Genomic DNA, 20,606 nt, shown 5'->3' with positions numbered 1-20,606 from the left:
AGAAAGATATCTATTTTGGTTTTCGAGTGGCATGTGACTATTCTTCAGTGCAAGTATTCCATTCTGAGTGGACGTTACTGGTTAATGATCGAGTAGGGCTAGGTAAAAAAAAAAAAGGAATTGCGTACCTACCTGCCCTAGTACTCCTAGCTCGTTTTGTGTGCCGTTTCCGTGATAAACTGAGTAAACTGAATGGCATTGTGCACGTTTTGTATTGTAATCTTGTAATTGAAGGATGCTGTTGATACTCATAGTAAAATGTACCCTTGCCTATAATTTATCGTCTCCTTCCTGCTTACCAGACACGCCCGCTCGGACCTTGCAGATTCCATCGCAGAAAGGCCCGCACAGAAATTTGAGATAACCCAACGGTCATTTCTGTAATTGTGTATTCGTGATCCGCGAGGCTGCAATAAGAAGCATATAAAAGGCTTCATTTCGTTCCATTGGTACTGTTTTTTTAAACCCAATTATTTCCCTTTTATGCCTGCTTTTCATAACCGAGCAGTAACAAAGTTTCATTTCTGCAATTTTTTTTGGTAAAATCTCGCCTATCTCAAAGAGATGTTCAATCGTTTCAATAAATTTCAAGTTGCTTTAGCCTTGGTTCTTTACTCTCAAGGTGCATTGGGCCAGTACTATAGCAATACCACGTCAATTCCAAGCAACAGTTCATCCAGAGCTGTTGCATCAAGTTCTTCAGATTCCTTTGCGATTAGTACTTCCATCACTCAATCTGCTTCATCTGCTTCCGATGTCTCAAGTTCTATCGCTCCATCGACCTCATCCGCTACCGACATCTTGAGTTCTGTATCTCAATCAGCTCCGTTCGCTTCCAGCTCATTCGCCTCTCTTTCATCCGCCACTGCCACACAATCAATCACTTTCAGTTCTGATTTCTCAAGTTCTATCCCTCTATCGACCTCATCTGTTTCTGGCGTCCCAAGTTCCTTCACTTCCGGTTCCTTAGGTTCTATCACTTCTTCAGCTTCTAGCGCAAGTGCCACAGCCTCCAACTCACTTTCTTCCAGTGATGGTACTATTTATTTGCCATCTACAACAATCGCTGGCGATCTAACGCTAACAGGTTCAGTGATTGCAACAGAAGCCGTCGAAATTGCAGCCGGCGGTAAATTGGTCCTACTTGACGGTGACAAATATGTCTTCTCAGCTGATCTGATAGTTAACGGTGATTTGGCAGTGGAAAAATCCAAGCCAACCTACCCAGGTACCTCATTCGACGTTTCAGGTGGTAACTTTGAAGTTTCAGGTAACTTCGATGCTGAAGAACCCGCTGCTACTTCTGCGTCTATCTACTCGTTTACACCTGGCTCTTTTGTAAGCAGCGGTGTCATTTCTTTGAATCTTTCAGAGGCCAAGAAGGGTGAAGTTACTTTCTCTCCGTACTCTAACTCTGGTAGATTCTCTTTGTCAAACGCTATCCTCAACGGCGGTTCTGTCTCCGGTTTGCAACGTAGAGCGGAAACAGAGGGATCCATAAACAACGGTGAAATTAATCTAGACGACGGAAGTACCTATGTCATTGTTGAACCTATTTCCGGAAAAGGCACAGTAAACATTATCTCTGGTAACCTTTACTTACATTACCCAGATACTTTTACTGGTCAAACTGTCGTTTTCAAGGGAGAAGGTGTTCTTGCCGTTAACCCCACTGAGACCAACGCTACTCCTATTCCTGTTGTTGGCTACACCGGTAAAAACCAAATTGCCATTACTGCCGACATCACTGCGCTTTCTTATGACGGTACCATCGGTGTTTTAACTGCGACTCAGGGCAACTCACAATTCTCTTTCGCCGTTGGTACTGGATTCTCCAGCGCTAGCTTCAGTGTTTCCGAAGGAACCTTTGCTGGCGCCTATGCTTACTATCTAAATTACGCTGGTGTTTTAGCTTCTAGTGCCACATCTTCATCCACCTCTACCATATCTGGAGCTTCTTCCACTTCATCTGGAAATTCCACTTCTGCTACTGGTACTGGCTCAATCACGTCATCCGGTGCATCTGTCTCAGGATTGAACACCTCATCTGAAACATCCATTTCTACCACTGGTACTGATTCGGTCACCTCATCCGTCTCAGGTTCAAGCACTTCATCTGGCGTTTCTGCATCTAGCTTTACCTCAGGTTTTGCATCTGTTTATACCACAACACTAACTTACGCAACTGCCACAAGTACAATCGTCGTTTCCTGTTCAGAAACAACTGACGGTAATGGTAACATCTACACCATCACCAAAACTATTCCATGTTCCTCCACTACTGCCACAATCACTTCTTGTGATGAAAACGGATGTCATGTCACTACATCAATCGGTCACGATGCGACCGCTACCGTTTCTTCTAAATCATACACCACTGTCACTGTTAGTCATTGCGACGATAACGGCTGTAATGTAAGGACTGTCACTTCTGAAGCCCCTGAAGCTATCACAACTACCGGTTCTTCTACATTTTATACTAGCTCCACTGTCACTCACTGTGACGATAACGGCTGTAATGTCAAGGCTGTCACTTCTGAAGCTCCTGTAGAAACTTCAACAGCCACTGCTTCTTCAAGGTCGTTCACCACTACCACTGTTACCCACTGTGACGACAATGGCTGCAACTTGAGGACCGTCACTTTCGAAGTCCCTGAAGCCACCGCTACCATTACCTCCACACAATCATATACCACTTCTGAAGCTCCTAAACCAACCTCATTGACCGCTGCTATTTCAGAAGCATCTAGTGTGGTTTCCGAAGTTTCTAAGTCTGGCATTCCAACCTCTCGAACGATTGCTCCTAAAACTTCTAATGCTATCACTATTCAATCCGAAGGTATCGCAGCAGGTTTGAGAATAAACGCTTTGAGCACTTTGGTCAGTATTTTCGTTCTTGCTTTTTTTAACTAACTTTTTAACTGGAGACACGACCGTGTGCTCCTCTAAAACTGAGTATTTTTTTTAATATGCTTTTGGTGTAAACATTTGAGTAATTTAGCTTAAGTATTTGAAGAACACCCATTTTCACCTGTTTTGGTCTTATTTTAATCGAAATATTAGTTTGGAAGGAGGCATTATCCTGCCAATTGGAAGGAGGCATTATCCTGCCAATTGGAAGATATAGCAGCGCGATTCAAACTTACAAGATCTGCTTCCGGATGGAAGCAATATGCCCGTCCATATCTAGCTTAAATAGAAAAGGGAACGTTCAGGCATTCTGCCTATTTATTATAGTAAGACCCTTGAGAATAAAAGTTGCACTTGAAACACATACCGCCATAAACATGATAATTCAGAATCACAGCAATGCTTGGAGAATTTTCCACTCTTTTCGTGAAAAAAGAACTCTTCGAATTGGCTCTTTTCACTTATCATTTTTGAGAAGACCCTTTTCCTGTCGGGCTGGCCTGTCATCTCAAGGAGTAGATAGATAGGAACGGCGAAAACAAAAGCTGTTAGTGCAAATTTGCATACTCTTATGAAATAGGAGCAACCCCAATTACTAAGAAAACGTGCAGGGAAAGCAGTCTTTTCAAGGCACAATCCTACAGTCCGATTCTGACAAAGATTGTGCAGGCCGAAATTGTCAAACTATTTGGAAGAAGATGATCCGTAAACAAAGTTTCAGTGACTCTGTTAATCTTCAGTTCCGCTGATGCGATCTCAAACTTCCCATCAAGGTGAGAAACAAAGGGCCCCTCTGGCCAAAAATAAAAAGTTCAAATGCACACCACCCTTATCAGATTGAGTCACATGACTATCACATGATCATACTCAAAAGCAAAGGGTATGAACGCTAAAATGCTGTGCATAGATTTTAAGGATAGTGACTTAGTTCATATCGTTCTTCACCTATCCTTTCGATGTATTTATACCTTCCAGCAGTACTGACTGAACGCATATTATCGTCCTTATTTGGGGCCTTCCTTTCAAGCTACGAGGAGAGTCTCTTGAGGGCGAGATTTTGGTCTTCTCGACACGTCGGTTGTCTTATTTTCGAGGGCGTCGAGTAAGGATTAAGTCACATAATAAAAGGTAAGGCTTTTAAGCCGATGCAATGTTCCGGTGACATTCGTGATATAAGTAGTGATGATAGTAACATCACCAATAACTACACCGAAAGTGACCACGTTCAGATGCTATGAGACATTAGGAAGCGTTCATAAGATATTAAGGTGTACATAAAATAAACAGAACATATAGTATGGAATTGTGAGAGAGATAAGTTTGAGTTGTTGAAGACCCAGAGAATCACTTGGAGAAAAACATTTTGTAAGCTGGCCTATCGTCATGATTAATAGCATCCGCATCGTAATCTGCGGTTCTTCTTTCCGGTGGTACCCATGCTGCCGATTTCCAGGGTGGGATACCTTCCATCCACATAGTGTTAACCTCTTCCAGTGTCAGGCCTTTCGTTTCTGGAACAAAGAAAAAGACATAAAAGTAGGAAAAAACAAGACAACCTAAGAAGACATAACCATAGTAGAAGTTGATTGCACCGGTGATGAAAGGGGTGAAGAAACTAATTAAAAAACCCCACATCCAGTTTGCAGCTGTTGCGATGGCCATTCCTCTTGATTTGACTCTAAGAGGGAAGGTTTCTGCGACTATAACATAGCAGCCACCTGCCCAGGTGGTGGCGAATGAAAAAATGAAGAACATGGTAAAAACAATCATACAGTTACCAGCACCTTGTGAAGTGATGTCCTGATGGCTGCTGCCTTGAGGCCATAACTTAGTTACACCAACGGAGGCAAACACAGTAAAGCAACACACCATGGAAGCGGCACCCCATAATAGGCATGTACGGCGTCCAAACCTCTCAATGGTGTATACCGCTATAAAAGAGGAGAAAAAATTGACTACACCAATAATGATCGATGTCTGGAAGGAGTCCTTTAAGCCCACAGACTTGAAAATGGTCGTACCATAATAGAAGAAGTAATTGTCACCGGTCAATTGCTGCAAAGATTGGATCATCACCCCCATGAGTACACGTTGGAATACCTTTGTTTTCGTGGAGAGCAGCTCAGCCCATGACGCGTTACCAGCTAGCTTTTCCACCTCAATGCCCGCTTTTATCGTGTCGTATTCGACTAATAAGGCAGGATCATCAACTGAAACTTTGTTCGATTTTGATAGGGAACGCTTGGCTTCTTCGTCTTTACCAACCTCGATCAGATAACGTGGTGATTCGGGCACGAACATCATTCCGCTAACCATAAATAAGGCCCAGGCAAAACAAAGACCAAGACCGACTCTCCATTGAGTCGAGTCATGATAATTCTTTGTACCATAATTCGTGCAGTAGCCCAGAAAAATACCCATCGTCCCCATCAGTTGATACAGCTGGACAAGGGTTCCTCTGATATGTTTTGGAGAGACTTCGGATATCAACATTGGGGAGAGAACGGCAATGCCCCCCACGCCAAGGCCAGAAATGATTCTGCCAATAAAATATTGGTACCATTTATCTATCGAGGTAATTTGGATCAGGATGCCCACAACGTAGATGGCAGTGACTGTAATCAAACCAATACGGCGGCCATATACATCGCCGACTTTGGACAACACGATTCCTCCAATGGCACAACCAATGTTAAATATTGAGACAATCAGACCCATCCTCACTTTTGACAGGTAGTAATCGCCCTTGCCGTTTTTTTGACCGAATCTTTTGACGAAGTCTGAGAGATTGACAAAACCCGAGATTGTACCGGTATCCCAACCAAAGATGAACCCACCAAACGCAATCATCAAACACAAGATTGCGACGGTGGTGTACGCAGAGAGGGGCTTCTGTGGTATGTCAATAAGTTTTTCAGACGTAGCGAGATCGAGAGACCCTTTTGAGTCGTCTCGTTTGGTCGTAATTGAAGGTGCGGTTGCTGCTGACTGAATATTAGAATTAGTCGCAGATGGATCATCTGCGGGTGTATCACCAACACTGGACATGATATTTTTGTAAGATAAAACGGTTAAGAGCTAAGTGATATGTTAGTTTAATCTTTCCCATGACATGTCAAGAAATAGACAATCGCTTCTTCTATCATTGCAAATGTCACATCACATACTCCGCTATTTATATTTATAAACCTGTGAAAGGCGGCCTAACAATGGGAGCCAAGTAGCACTAACGCCTAAAAGTATATCAACTGAACGAAGATGGTGAAATGCCTTTTTTGATTTGTGCGTTCAGTGCTGCTGGTGGAAAACACGGACTCCATCTTTAATATTCGACGTGACCTTTAATTTCTATTAGTTCACTATTAGAGTTTAGAGTTTTACGGAGCATTTCTTTTTCGGAAGTAATCCGTGGAAAGCCAAAAAAAGTTCTTCGAAATGAGGAGGATGCGTCAAGCGGGAAACACTCATATTCCGCACGGAGAAATGATTATGTAATATCACGGAGAAATGATTATGTAATTCCACGGAGAAATGATTATATAATTTTGCGGGGCCCTATAAAGGATAACTGTATTGTTTGTACTTTGTTGTGAAACCACGAACATGCAAGATCGCGGGGAAGTGCATGGAATGATGTCCACCCAAGGAGGGTATGGTACGACAAATAGGCATCTTGGTGAAGTACGCATCATACCACCGTTCAGGTGCAGTTGCAGAGGGGTTTTGTATGATCTAATGGAGTTAATGACGCTACCGTGAGTGCGAGCTTCTTGAAAACCTCGTTTGCAACATATCTTCCCGATCGCGTGTTCCAACAGGAACACGGATGTGGAAAATGAAACGTATATAAAGGAACCTTCTCACTCGAGATTCCACTGGTTGTCAATTCCAGAGAGAGAAGAGTTGTAAAACATAATATACATCAGAAAAATAAGACAGCTCCTCGACAAGCAATTAACACGAGTGACCGTTCTATAGTGAAAAAAGAACAAAAATATGACTATTTCCTCTGCACATCCAGAAACAGATCCTAAATGGTGGAAAGAAGCAACAATCTACCAGATTTACCCAGCAAGTTTCAAAGACTCCAACAATGATGGTTGGGGTGATATGAAAGGTATTGCTTCTAAATTAGAGTACATCAAAGGACTTGGTGCTGATGCCATTTGGATCTCGCCATTCTACGACTCTCCACAAGATGACATGGGCTACGACATTGCCAATTATGAAAAAGTCTGGCCAACATATGGTACCAATGAAGACTGCTTTGCCCTGATCGAAAAGACTCACAAGCTGGGAATGAAATTTGTCACCGATTTGGTCATCAACCACTGCTCCAGCGAACATGAATGGTTCAAAGAGAGCAGATCCTCAAAGACCAATTCTAAACGTGACTGGTTTTTCTGGAGACCTCCTAAGGGCTATGATGCCGAAGGTAGCCCAATCCCTCCAAATAACTGGAGATCTTACTTTGGTGGTTCCGCATGGACTTTTGACGAGACAACAAAGGAGTTTTACTTGCGTTTGTTTTGCTCCACCCAACCTGATCTAAATTGGGAGAATGAAGGTTGTAGAAAGGCAATCTATGAAAGTGCTGTTGGATATTGGTTAGACCATGGCGTTGACGGTTTCAGAATTGATGTGGGGAGCTTGTACTCCAAAGTTGTTGGTTTACCAGATGCTCCTGTGATTGACGGGAACACAATGTGGCAACCTAGTGATCCTTTCACAATGAACGGACCACGTATTCACGAATATCACCAAGAAATGAACAAGTTCATGAGAGACAGGGTCAAGGATGGCAGAGAGATTATGACGGTTGGTGAAATGCAACACGCTTCCGATGAGACCAAGAGGCTATATACAAGTGCCTCTAGACACGAGCTGTGTGAGCTGTTCAACTTCTCACACACCGACGTGGGGACTTCACCCTTGTTCCGCCAAAATTTGATTCCATTTGGACTAAAGGATTGGAAGGTTGCCCTCGCTGAGCTTTTTAGGTACATTAACGGGACTGATTGTTGGTCGGCTGTTTACTTGGAAAATCATGACCAACCTCGTTCCATCACGAGATTTGGTGACGATTCGCCAAAGAATCGTGTCATTTCTGGTAAGCTACTGTCTGTGTTGCTAAGTGCTTTAACCGGTACTCTATATGTGTACCAAGGACAAGAGCTGGGCCAAATCAACTTCAAAAACTGGCCTGTTGAGAAGTACGAGGATGTTGAGATTAGAAACAACTACAAGGCCATTAAGGAAGAGCATGGGGAAAACTCCGAGGAGATGAAGAAGTTTTTAGAAGCCATTGCCCTTATCTCTAGAGACCATGCCAGAACACCTATGCAATGGTCACATGAAGAGCCAAACGCCGGATTTTCTGGTCCTAATGCTAAACCATGGTTTTATTTGAACGAGTCTTTCAGAGAAGGCATTAACGTTGATGATGAGGCCAAGAACCCAAACTCTGTTTTGAACTTCTGGAAGGAGGCTTTGAGATTCAGAAAGGCCCACAAGGATATTACCGTCTATGGCTATGATTTCGAGTTCATTGACTTGGACAATGGCAAGCTGTTCAGCTTCACAAAGAAATACGGCAGCAAGACATTGTTTGCTGCCTTGAATTTTAGCTCTGACGTGATTGATTTTACGATTCCAAATGATAGCCCATCATTCAAGTTAGAGTTTGGAAATTTCCCAAAGGAGGAAGTCGATGCGGCCTCCAGATCATTGAAGCCATGGGAAGGCAGAATTTACATATCTGAATGATTGAAAATTGCGATGACAAGACATTTTTTAGATTATTTTTCTACATTTTATATACCGACGACGTATGAGTTTCTCTTTTCTTTAACGTATTTGCTGTTTCAAGAACCCTACACATACACTGTCAATGCACTATTGCATGCAGGTGATGTTTTCTTTCTTTTTTTTATTGAGTTTTCGCCGAGATAAGAACTTTATGATCCAGTAGTGATCAATTGTGCTGCATATTTGAAAAAACGTCAAAATGTAGATAAATGAGTTTGGGGAGTTGGTAAGTTTTCGCTGGACGAAGAAAAGTATGAAGAAAGTTAAAAGGGAAAGGGTAGAGAGTAAAGCTTTATTACAGCATCCGTAAAGCTAAATGGTGTTATTATGTTATAATACAGAGTTATATTACATAGCAGTATCCGTATGAGCATGTGTCGATGTTGCGTTACAGAGGTACTGAGAGTAAAGAGGACAGATAGTTAAATCGGCGCATAATGATACGATGACATTCATTGTGTTTATCCTCTATCGTTTATATCTATAGTTATATGCTAATGTTGATACATAAGTGATAGAACAAAAATTCGTCTACATATCTTTTACTGGTAAAACAGATTAATAGCGGTATTCGTATTGGCTAAAATACCATCACTTGCAGTGTTAAAGCATAATATGAATTATGAAATTGCTAAAAGATTCAGACCGTCCTCAAGTTTAGTGAAAGCTGAAACGTAAAGGTTGATAACGTAAAAAAAAAAAGGAAAAGTAACCATTATACCATATAGTGTTGTCAATAGACTACAACAGGTTAAAGGAGAAATTCTCCCCATGTTTTTTTCGTTCTACATTTTTCCCAATTTATATACATATTATATTCAGCACATATAATGTCATAGTATACGTTTGTTTGGATATATCATATTTTGGTTCAGTATTATGGTTTTTTACTATTTCTCCACATATAATGTTTAAATCTAATCAGCAATAAAATTTGAATTAAACCATCCCTGGATACTTTCCTCTCAAAACCTTATACTTACTAAAATATACACTGAGAGTTCAGGACGGGTACTCTGCTATAAATAATGGTCTAACTGTAAAGGAATAGTAACTACAGTTGCACGTATTCACAAAAATACCAAAATCTCAAGTCCCCTTAAATACACTCCCTTATTAATAGGAGTACGTACGTTGTGTTCTTCTTGGTTTTTTGCATACATATGCCATTGGCAAAATTTTAAAACTATCCAGACTAGCCACTCCTCATTAATTACATATACTCCTCGGGTCCTTTATTTGCTACTGTCTGCTTTAGTTCCAAAATATTCGAAGTGACTCTTCAATCGCTTATCGGAATAAAGCCTTTTCAGAGGAATTTTTTAATCTGTTCATTTGCTACTACCGCAATATGTCCTTTAGTGTCATCACTCCTCATAACAAGAACTTCGTCAAAAAGAGCGAAGTAGAATGTCTGGCCGAGCTGAAAGCAACTTTAGCGAAGCGGCAAGGGAGGGAAAGCTTGGGAAATAATTCAGTGACGAACCAATAAGTGCGTCTTGAAAACCTTCCGAAGTATATATAGAGTTAGATAATTAAGATTGGAAAGACAACTTCTCGGCAAGTCATAGCGGGAATTGCCTGGGGATATTACGAGGTGAAACCAAATTATCGAAACAATCTATACCAACATAAAAGATATGAAAATTGAACAAATCTAAATCTGATGTATCTATGAATTCGTACCACCTTACTCCTGGCAAAAAAAAGAACATTTCATTAGCCGTATAACAAGACTTGGGACAATGGGTTTATTACTATGTATCATTTTTGCACAAAATGATTTTTTGGAAGAATTACGCGCAGCTCCAAGCACTATAACTTAATGCGGCGATGAAACTCAAAGATTAAATCCCTTGGCAACGCTATTCAAACAACTTGAAAACGCTAAAATAAATGTCTAACACCCCTAGTACAGACCAGCCGCTTATTATATTGTTGATCAACATTTTTTTTGTGTTCTTTTTCTGAAGCGTGATTTTTTAATGTTATCAGAAATGCCTTGATGATAACAGTATATCTTTTATAAGACAAGTTTAAGTACCTGCCTCGATTTCTTTGTTCCGAGTTTTCCCTAAGATGACTGCCGGTTTTTGTCTAAAATTACTCCTTTCCGCTATATCTCCTTAGATTCACCTGGCATCATTGTTTCTAACTGCGTTTATGCGCACGCATCCAATTTGGTATCTATCACTGATTATTAGATTGTAATTAGAGTTGTAACAAATAGTTTCAACGGTGCACGTATTACAATGTACCCTGATTGTACCTTTATCATAATATTTTTCTATGAATGAGCAACAGAGATGTGGCCTTCATTCTACTGGTAACGCCGAATGAACGACACTATACTACCGGGCACAGTTTCTTCCAAAGTAGTATCTCAAACCTTCCAAATGAGAAATTTTATATGGAACTGTAAAGGGTACATCACTAGTGGTCCTACGAACTGTTTGTTCATGACATCAAGCTCTGTTATATTAACACTCCTCTTCATTTCTGAAGTTATCGATATTGTCTAATGATTTCATTATTCCAAGTTCCCAAGCGAAATTCCTGCGTTTTGTTTACGAAATAGTATATCTTAAGAGATTGCGCCAAAAAATCATTTTATTTTGCCCACATATAGTTCAATTTTTCTTAGCGAATATTTTTTTGCTGAAATTTCTCAATACTTTGCTTGTAACGTATAATAAAGACGCTGGTTAGAGAATAAAAAGCTTTTTCGAGTGTTCAGAGACGTTGAGGAATACCTGTCATAGTTTTTCCCTCATTATCATGGAGAAAGACACAAAGTCACTTTAAGATATTGATATGCAATGGTATATTCATGTTTCTGCAGATGCCTAGGGCGATTTACCAAAAAATTATTTCAATCATTCAAGTTTTATTCTGAAATTTAATAAACGTTAAGTAATAGTCATGCAGGACTTCACATAACTTTTCAGGTTTATATTTCCCGTGAAATGAACAAAACAAGGTACTTTTTAAAGTTTTCACCAATGATTAAACGTATTATGACCTCGCAGGTGGATAAGACGATGGACGGATTATGTTTTGAACCATTTTTAGGATTTTCACGCATTTTTCAGAACCAGAGATTTGTCGTAGGAGTTGTTTCGAATATTTTTTTATTCACATATCACTTTATTTGATGCACCCCAAAACTGTAATTACAGTTCTAAATTTTTTGCATTTCTTCCATTTTTTTTTGATTTATTGAGCTTCATTTTTCTAAACATGACGTAGTACTTTTCCGTGTGTCAAATTTAATCTCCATAAGGAAAATCTGTTATGAACTCAGAGTGGGGGCCATGGTCGTCTTCACTTGCTACGGAATCTAAGAGCCCATTTAGCGTGGTTCATAGAGGAGTTAATTAAAGGTACTTGATTGAAATAAGATCGTTTCATTTCAAAAAAAAATTCAGGCACAACCTTTCACTGCCCATCTTTACAGGAAAACTGAAAAAAAATTTCAGCAGTAGCGATTGTGACGAAAATTTGATCTTCAACCCTCAAGATCGTCAAGCAACAAGAAAGTTCCATAATCACACACTCAAAAGGAAGATATCAACTTAGTGTAAGAAATTTATTAACAGTATTAAAAAAATCGGATGCTCTCTAATGCCCGTCAGGTAAAATGTGCTAATCTAATGATTGATTTGTATATGAATCCACATGCTGAAGGTACCACTCTCTTTACAGAATGGGTCGTGGAGACCACAGTGAGCAGGTTACCGTAAATTGTGGCCTTTTTGAAATAATGGAATTCTTGTGCACGTCAATGTGCAGCTTCATGTTCTAAGAGACTTTTCTTTAAGACCGTTAATCGATTATTCACACAATTTTTACGGCTTTTCGTTTCATCCACCACTACTGTGCTGTGCGCGCACTCATCGATTCCCAAAACCTTATTTAAGTTACTTTTTTAAGAAACTTTATTCCCCGAAAATTATCACGCTATTCAAAATTTCTCGGTCTATTTTTAAGTTTCTGTTGACATTGAATCCCCTTCTGCTTTTTAAGAGCGATGACGTTGCAGCACGCTGCACTTGACTGCAAACAAAAAGTATATCTCCTTTCTTTTGATCTATCTCTACAGGTATTTTTCAGTCTTCCAATTTGTCATTTATCAAGGTCATCTATTAAGGTTATTTTCAATTGTCGTTTACCTACTTCACCTTGAGTTATACTTCAATATGAAATAAGAGAAAATGAGAAGGAAAGTATAAACAACTTCTTCACCAGAAGAAAATCTTATTTTTCCTGCGAAAACTCCGAAGTACTCGTTGCAGTGTCTAGACACCGTAGGTAGTTTCGATATGATTTTTAGGCTTTTTTAAGGCCTAAAAGAGACAACCTAGGAGCACAAGAAGGATGTTTTCATGAAAACCTTAAAGAAATGAAGTGAAAACAGTTTTCGAAGCTTGCAAGAATTTCATCACGATCCTGCATCTTGGTTATTGGTAACGATGTTTATGAAGGGCCAAAGTAATTTTCGCGTTCACTCACTGACAAAATCGGTCCTGCTGAGTACATTTAAGTATAAAAAGCTGCTCTGTCTCGCCAGCTCTTCTACCCTTTCTTCGATTAATGGTCTTTTTTTGGTACAACCTTGAAAAATTACCATTGTAGAAGTATTATATCAATGGCAATTACCCATTATCACTTACTTCAGTTAGTGCTTCCGTTGCTGACGCTACTTAATGTAGTTATTGGAGCAGATGAAGCATGTTTACCAACAGCCGAAAGACAAGATGGGATGAATGTTAAGTTTTACCCGTATAAACTGTACGATTCCTCAACGTACGCTAGTACCGCATACATGGGGTACGGTTACGCCAACGGAAAGTCACTAGGTGCTGTTACCGGGCAGACAGAGTTGTCTATTGATTTTTCTCCCTGTACGGGAGTAACAAACTGCCAGGATTGGCTTCCAGTGTGGAGTACAGACTTGTTTGGATTTTATACCACGCCAACTAACGTAACTTTGGAAATGACAGGATATTTTTCCCCCCCCGAGACTGGAACGTACACATTTGTCTTCAAAGGAGTGGATGATTCGGCTATCTTGTCTTTTGGTGGCGGTGCTGCTTTCGGATGTTGTGGCCAGAGCCAGCCTCCTCCTGAATCGACTGATTTTCTAATCAACGGTATAAAGAGTTGGAACTCGGGCGCGGACGCAGGTGCTGAAGGGAATGTCACGTTGTATGCTGGTTTCTATTACCCAATGAAAATAGTGTATTCAAATGCAGTTTCGTACGCTAAACTTCCAATAGGTGTATATCTTCCTGATGGAAAATATGTGGAAGACGATTTTACTGGATATGTTTATTCTTTCCCGGATGATTTGGCGCAGGAGGATTGTAGTGTTCCAGATCCTAAAAATTATATCAAACCGATTACCACCACCACTACCGAACCATGGACTGGCACATTCACTTCCACCTCTACTGAAACTACCACTATTACCGGGACTGACGGTATTCCTACTGATGAGATCATTATCGAAATCAAGACTCCAACAACTGCTAGTACCATCACCACCACTACCGAACCATGGACTGGAACATTCACCAGCACTTCTACTGAAATGACCACTGTCACCGGTACCGATGGCGTGCCAACTGACGAAACCGTCATTGTTATTAGAACTCCAACAACTGCTAGTACCATCACCACCACTACCGAACCATGGACTGGAACTTTCACCAGTACATCTACTGAAATGACCACTGTCACCGGTACCGATGGCGTGCCAACTGACGAAACCGTCATTGTTATTAGAACTCCAACAACTGCTAGTACCATCACCACCACTACCGAACCATGGACTGGAACTTTCACCAGTACATCTACTGAAATGACCACTGTCACCGGTACCGATGGCGTGCCAACTGACGAAACCGTCATTGTTATTAGAACTCCAACAACTGCTAGTACCATCACCACCACTACCGAACCATGGACTGGAACTTTCACCAGCACTTCTACTGAAATGGCCACTGTCACCGGTACCGATGGTGTGCCAACTGACGAAACCGTCATTGTCATTAGGACTCCAACAACTGCTAGTACCATCACCACCACTACCGAACCATGGACTGGAACTTTCACCAGTACATCTACTGAAATGACCACTGTCACCGGTACCGATGGTGTGCCAACTGACGAAACCGTCATTGTCATTAGGACTCCAACAACTGCTAGTACCATCACCACCACTACCGAACCATGGACTGGAACTTTCACCAGTACATCTACTGAAATGACCACTGTCACCGGTACCGATGGTGTGCCAACTGACGAAACCGTCATTGTCATTAGGACTCCAACAACTGCTAGTACCATCACCACCACTACCGAACCATGGACTGGAACTTTCACCAGTACATCTACTGAAATGACCACTGTCACCGGTACCGATGGTGTGCCAACTGACGAAACCGTCATTGTCATTAGGACTCCAACAACTGCTAGTACCATCACCACCACTACCGAACCATGGACTGGAACTTTCACCAGCACTTCTACTGAAATGACCAGTGTCACCGGTACCGATGGTGTGCCAACTGACGAAACCGTCATTGTCATTAGGACTCCAACAACTGCTAGTACCATCACCACCACTACCGAACCATGGACTGGAACTTTCACCAGCACTTCTACCGAAATGACCACTGTCACCGGTACCGATGGTGTGCCAACTGACGAAACCGTCATTGTTATTAGAACTCCAACCGGCGAAGGTTTAATCACCACCACTACCGAACCATGGACTGGAACTTTCACCAGCACTTCTACCGAAATGACCACTGTCACCGGTACCGATGGTGTGCCAACTGACGAAACCGTCATTGTTATTAGAACTCCAACCGGCAAAGGTCTAATCACCACCACTACCGAACCATGGACTGGCACCTTCACCAGTACATCTACTGAAATGACCACTGTCACCGGTACCGATGGTGTGCCAACTGACGAAACCGTCATTGTTATTAGAACTCCAACCGGCAAAGGTCTAATCACCACCACTACCGAACCATGGACTGGAACTTTCACCAGCACTTCTACTGAAATGACCACTGTCACCGGTACCGATGGTGTGCCAACTGACGAGACTATCATTGTTATTAGGACTCCAACAACTGCTAGTACCATCACCACCACTACCGAACCATGGACTGGAACTTTCACCAGCACTTCTACTGAAATGACCACTGTCACCGGTACCGATGGTGTGCCAACTGACGAAACCGTCATTGTTATTAGAACTCCAACCGGCGAAGGTTTAATCACCACCACTACCGAACCATGGACTGGAACTTTCACCAGCACTTCTACCGAAATGACCACTGTCACCGGTACCGATGGTGTGCCAACTGACGAAACCGTCATTGTTATTAGAACTCCAACCGGCAAAGGTCTAATCACCACCACTACCGAACCATGGACTGGCACCTTCACCAGTACATCTACTGAAATGACCACTGTCACCGGTACCGATGGTGTGCCAACTGACGAAACCGTCATTGTTATTAGAACTCCAACCGGCAAAGGTCTAATCACCACCACTACCGAACCATGGACTGGAACTTTCACCAGCACTTCTACTGAAATGACCACTGTCACCGGTACCGATGGTGTGCCAACTGACGAGACTATCATTGTTATTAGGACTCCAACAACTGCTAGTACCATCACCACCACTACCGAACCATGGACTGGAACTTTCACCAGCACTTCTACTGAAATGACCACTGTCACCGGTACCGATGGTGTGCCAACTGACGAAACCGTCATTGTTATTAGAACTCCAACCGGCGAAGGTTTAATCACCACCACTACCGAACCATGGACTGGAACTTTCACCAGCACTTCTACTGAAATGACCACTGTCACCGGTACCGATGGTGTGCCAACTGACGAAACCGTCATTGTTATTAGAACTCCAACCGGCGAAGGTCTAATCACCACCACTACCGAACCATGGACTGGAACTTTCACCAGCACTTCTACTGAAATGACCACTGTCACCGGTACCGATGGTGTGCCAACTGACGAGACTATCATTGTTATTAGAACTCCAACCGGCAAAGGTCTAATCACCACTACTACCGAACCATGGACTGGAACTTTCACCAGCACTTCTACTGAAATGACCACTGTCACCGGTACCGATGGTGTGCCAACTGACGAGACTATCATTGTTATTAGAACTCCAACCGGCAAAGGTCTAATCACCACTACTACCGAACCATGGACTGGAACTTTCACCAGCACTTCTACTGAAATGACCACTGTCACCGGTACCGATGGTGTGCCAACTGACGAGACTATCATTGTTATTAGAACTCCAACCGGCAAAGGTCTAATCACCACCACTACCGAACCATGGACTGGCACCTTCACCAGTACATCTACTGAAATGACCAGTGTCACCGGTACCGATGGTGTGCCAACTGACGAAACCGTCATTGTCATTAGGACTCCAACAACTGCTAGTACCATCACCACCACTACCGAACCATGGACTGGAACTTTCACCAGCACTTCTACCGAAATGACCACTGTCACCGGTACCGATGGTGTGCCAACTGACGAAACCGTCATTGTTATTAGAACTCCAACCGGCGAAGGTTTAATCACCACCACTACCGAACCATGGACTGGAACTTTCACCAGCACTTCTACCGAAATGACCACTGTCACCGGTACCGATGGTGTGCCAACTGACGAAACCGTCATTGTTATTAGAACTCCAACCGGCAAAGGTCTAATCACCACCACTACCGAACCATGGACTGGCACTTTCACCAGTACATCTACTGAAATGACCACTGTCACCGGTACCGATGGTTTGCCAACCGATGAAACTGTCATCAAGATCAAGACACCAAACGGTGCCAGCTTATCCAGTGTTTCATCTTCTACAGCTGATATCACCAGTTCCTCTGTGTCTTCCCATCCAATCATTACTCCCTTGTACCCTAGTAATGGAACATCGGCTGCTAGCTCTTCCGCAACTAGCTCTAGGGAACAACAAACCACACAGTCTTCAATCTCCACTCTTACTGGTTCCCTTTCTAAGTTGTCTCAGTCATCCAAATCATCTGGTTCTGCCACTTACTCATCTGAAAGTCAAAGTAATGCGATCATTTCCTCTACCACATCCTCCACTACTACTTTTGCTAGCACATCTAGTAAACAAACAGACATTACAAGTTCTGCCACAGGAGTAAAATCTTCTGGTAGTGAGACAGCGGTTATCACTTCAACTACCACAACAAGTGAAAAAACCACCGTGGTCACCGTAACTTCCTGTGAATCTCATGTGTGTACTGAAACCGCTTCTCCCGCAATCGTTTCTACGGCCACAACTACCGTTAATGGTGCTGTCACAGAGTATACCACCTGGTGTCCTATTTCAACTACGGAATCAAGGGACAAGACTACAGTAGTTACTGTAACTTCCTGTGAATCTAATGTGTGTACCGAGACTGCTTCTCCTGCTGTCATTTCTACGGCCACAACCACAATTAGTGGTGTTGTTACAGAACATACTACTTGGTGTCCTATTTCAACCACGGAATCAATAGAGAAAACTACACTCGTCACACCTGCTTCTTGTGAGTCTGGTATTTGCTCGAGGACTGTATCACCTGCTATTGTTTCCACAGCCACCGCTACTGTCAACGATGTCGTTACAGTTCATTCCACTTGGAGCCCACAGACCACGAATGAAGCGGCTAATAGTTCTAATGCCGCAACTAGAGTTAGTGGGTCTTCGATAATTTCAGAGGCCATTAAGACAAAAACAACGAGCAGCGACAGCATTACATCTTTGGCTTCAGGATCCGGATATGTTGAAACACATACAACTGCTGCAACAAATGTGATCGAACACAGTAGCAATATTCTTTCGGCGTCCGGGACTGTTAGTAGCAATAGTTTTACCACTTCCGGGTTGATTAGTGTATCCCAACAATCTCGTAGCGCTTCTTCAAGTCATATAGTACCATCTAGTACTGTCTCTTTAGAAATGTCAAGCTACCTCGGTACTGCGAATGGTCTACTAGCCAATAGTGGTATGAGTGTCTTCATTGCCTCCCTATTGCTGGCAATCATTTGATAAGATCCGCGTTCTTCTTATATATCCATGCCTCTCGGTTAGTCTTAGATAGATATGTGTAGACATGAATTATTTTTTACTATTATTTCTCGATACCTATGTGAACTCCAGTTGAATTCAATGAAAATCTTTCGGGATGCCAATACTGACAAAGGGAGTATTATGTATATGTATGAGATGTACCTGAACTTTTCTTGGGGGGTTTAACACTCCACGAGATAGACTTTACAGTTACAGGTAATATTTTCATAACTATTTGTTTCTTCATTTTATACGTTGTCATACATTGTGCTAGCAATCCTTGCGTTCCAACACCCACTAAATTTGTTGACAACCTCATTCTACAGCTTCCATAATTTGCGACCATTTTTCAAGCACTATATGTAACCATTTACTACTGGCAAGTACAATCTCTTTATACTATTGGTCTAGCAGTTAATGGAAGGTAGCTGTTTCTTGTTATACTAATTTGTTGCTATTCTAAAGGTAGAAATTTTATAGATTCCTCGATTTGAAACAGTCTACGGAGTCTTCAAATGTACGGTCAGCATTTCATTCCCGGAAGAATACGCACGAAATCCATTATAATCCGCGTTACTACTGCAAAGTTTCTGGCAGCATTGTTTCCTTATTTTTAACGGTATTGGCATCTACAAATCTTAGATACCCTGAGTTTACCATAAAAGTGTATTGTTTTACAAGCTTTTCGGCTTGTTGTTACAGCCTCGCTGATGTATATATATATAAATTGAGCTACTGCATATATTTCTCACATAATCGTATCAATTTTAAATTTGGATGCTATCCGTGGTGAATTAATTGCGACACCATATATAAATGCTGATAAGTGATTAAATCACCTATTTATAAGTCGAGCTCATCAGAAAAGTTCTATCAAAACTTGCCGGCCATAATTTTGTGGAACTACTAGAAATGGACCAAGATTTAAATGCAAGGTTATCTCAAATAGAACCTCGTATAAAGGGGGGCAATCCAATATATGCTAGTTTATATCGCCACATTCATTCGAGCTGTGCGGCTCCAAAAGGAAGAGCTGCCATTAGCTACTAAATGTGGGAAACCATAGAAACGTGTGAGTTGTGTTGATGCCTTTGGTTCGAAAAATGGACCATTTAAGTTTGAAAATCTTGAGAGTTAAAGCAAGAATTAGCATTTCAACGGCCAATAATGCTCAACTATTGTTAAAAGTGTACCGAAACACACATTGTGTCTTTAGTGAAAATTTTCTTTGCGGCAAAAAATCAATCTACAGTGTTTTAGCACGTTAACACGAGTTAACAACGAATATCGCTCTTGATCAAGGCAGTCGAGATCGAGTTCTTAAACTGAGAACATCCAATTGAATCTTAGAGAGTGGGCTATTGAGAAACCCAGAAGCAATTCATTGTTCTCTTCTCTTTGGGCAATGCAGCAAGGACTACTACAAATCGCTGCCGAGTTTTAAAGCTGCCCATTATTCCTGTGTAGCTTTTTTTGCATGATCAGTGCGTTTAAAAACTCATCAGTATTTTTTTTTACATCATGCCCTGTTGAGCGCATCGTGTTAAACACCACAACAACGCCCGTCATTTTTGAATCTGAGTATTATTCAAATAGACGTTTGAATTGATAACGGTTATAGAGCATCGACGGAATCCATCCATCCATTGATATTAAATAATAGAAATTACTATGGTCCATTTCCAATAATCAGACACCTCAGGCATAACGGTCACGTAATAAAAACGGCCTCATT

The 20,606-nt window shown here is 41.6% G+C and overlaps 4 protein-coding genes across 4 annotated transcripts; 3 read left to right on the top strand and 1 right to left on the bottom strand.

Annotated features, from left to right (window-relative positions):
- Positions 1–564: 564 nt before the first annotated feature.
- CSS1 (Css1p) lies at positions 565–2,913 on the top strand (the record flags this gene model as incomplete). The annotated part of the gene is made up of 1 exon (XM_056228611.1): positions 565–2,913. The coding sequence occupies one exon, from the start codon at positions 565–567 to the stop codon at positions 2,911–2,913; it is 2,349 nt and encodes a 782-aa protein (XP_056088315.1).
- Positions 2,914–4,254: 1,341 nt separating this feature from the next.
- Positions 4,255–5,958, bottom strand: SKDI09G0040 (sugar porter family MFS transporter; the record flags this gene model as incomplete). The annotated part of the gene is made up of 1 exon (XM_056228610.1): positions 4,255–5,958. The coding sequence occupies one exon, from the start codon at positions 5,956–5,958 to the stop codon at positions 4,255–4,257; it is 1,704 nt and encodes a 567-aa protein (XP_056088314.1).
- Positions 5,959–6,906: 948 nt separating this feature from the next.
- Positions 6,907–8,676, top strand: IMA3 (oligo-1,6-glucosidase IMA3; the record flags this gene model as incomplete). The annotated part of the gene is made up of 1 exon (XM_056228609.1): positions 6,907–8,676. The coding sequence occupies one exon, from the start codon at positions 6,907–6,909 to the stop codon at positions 8,674–8,676; it is 1,770 nt and encodes a 589-aa protein (XP_056088313.1).
- A 4,690-nt stretch (positions 8,677–13,366) lies between these two features.
- SKDI09G0020 (uncharacterized protein) lies at positions 13,367–18,850 on the top strand (the record flags this gene model as incomplete). Its single annotated transcript, XM_056228608.1, has 1 exon — positions 13,367–18,850. One exon carries the CDS (start codon positions 13,367–13,369, stop codon positions 18,848–18,850), a length of 5,484 nt encoding a protein of 1,827 aa, XP_056088312.1.
- Positions 18,851–20,606: the final 1,756 nt, after the last annotated feature.

Source organism: Saccharomyces kudriavzevii, assembly GCF_947243775.1.
Source record: "Saccharomyces kudriavzevii IFO 1802 strain IFO1802 genome assembly, chromosome: 9".
NCBI lineage: Eukaryota > Fungi > Ascomycota > Saccharomycetes > Saccharomycetales > Saccharomycetaceae > Saccharomyces > Saccharomyces kudriavzevii.
This window is presented reverse-complemented; position numbering and strand designations above follow the sequence as displayed.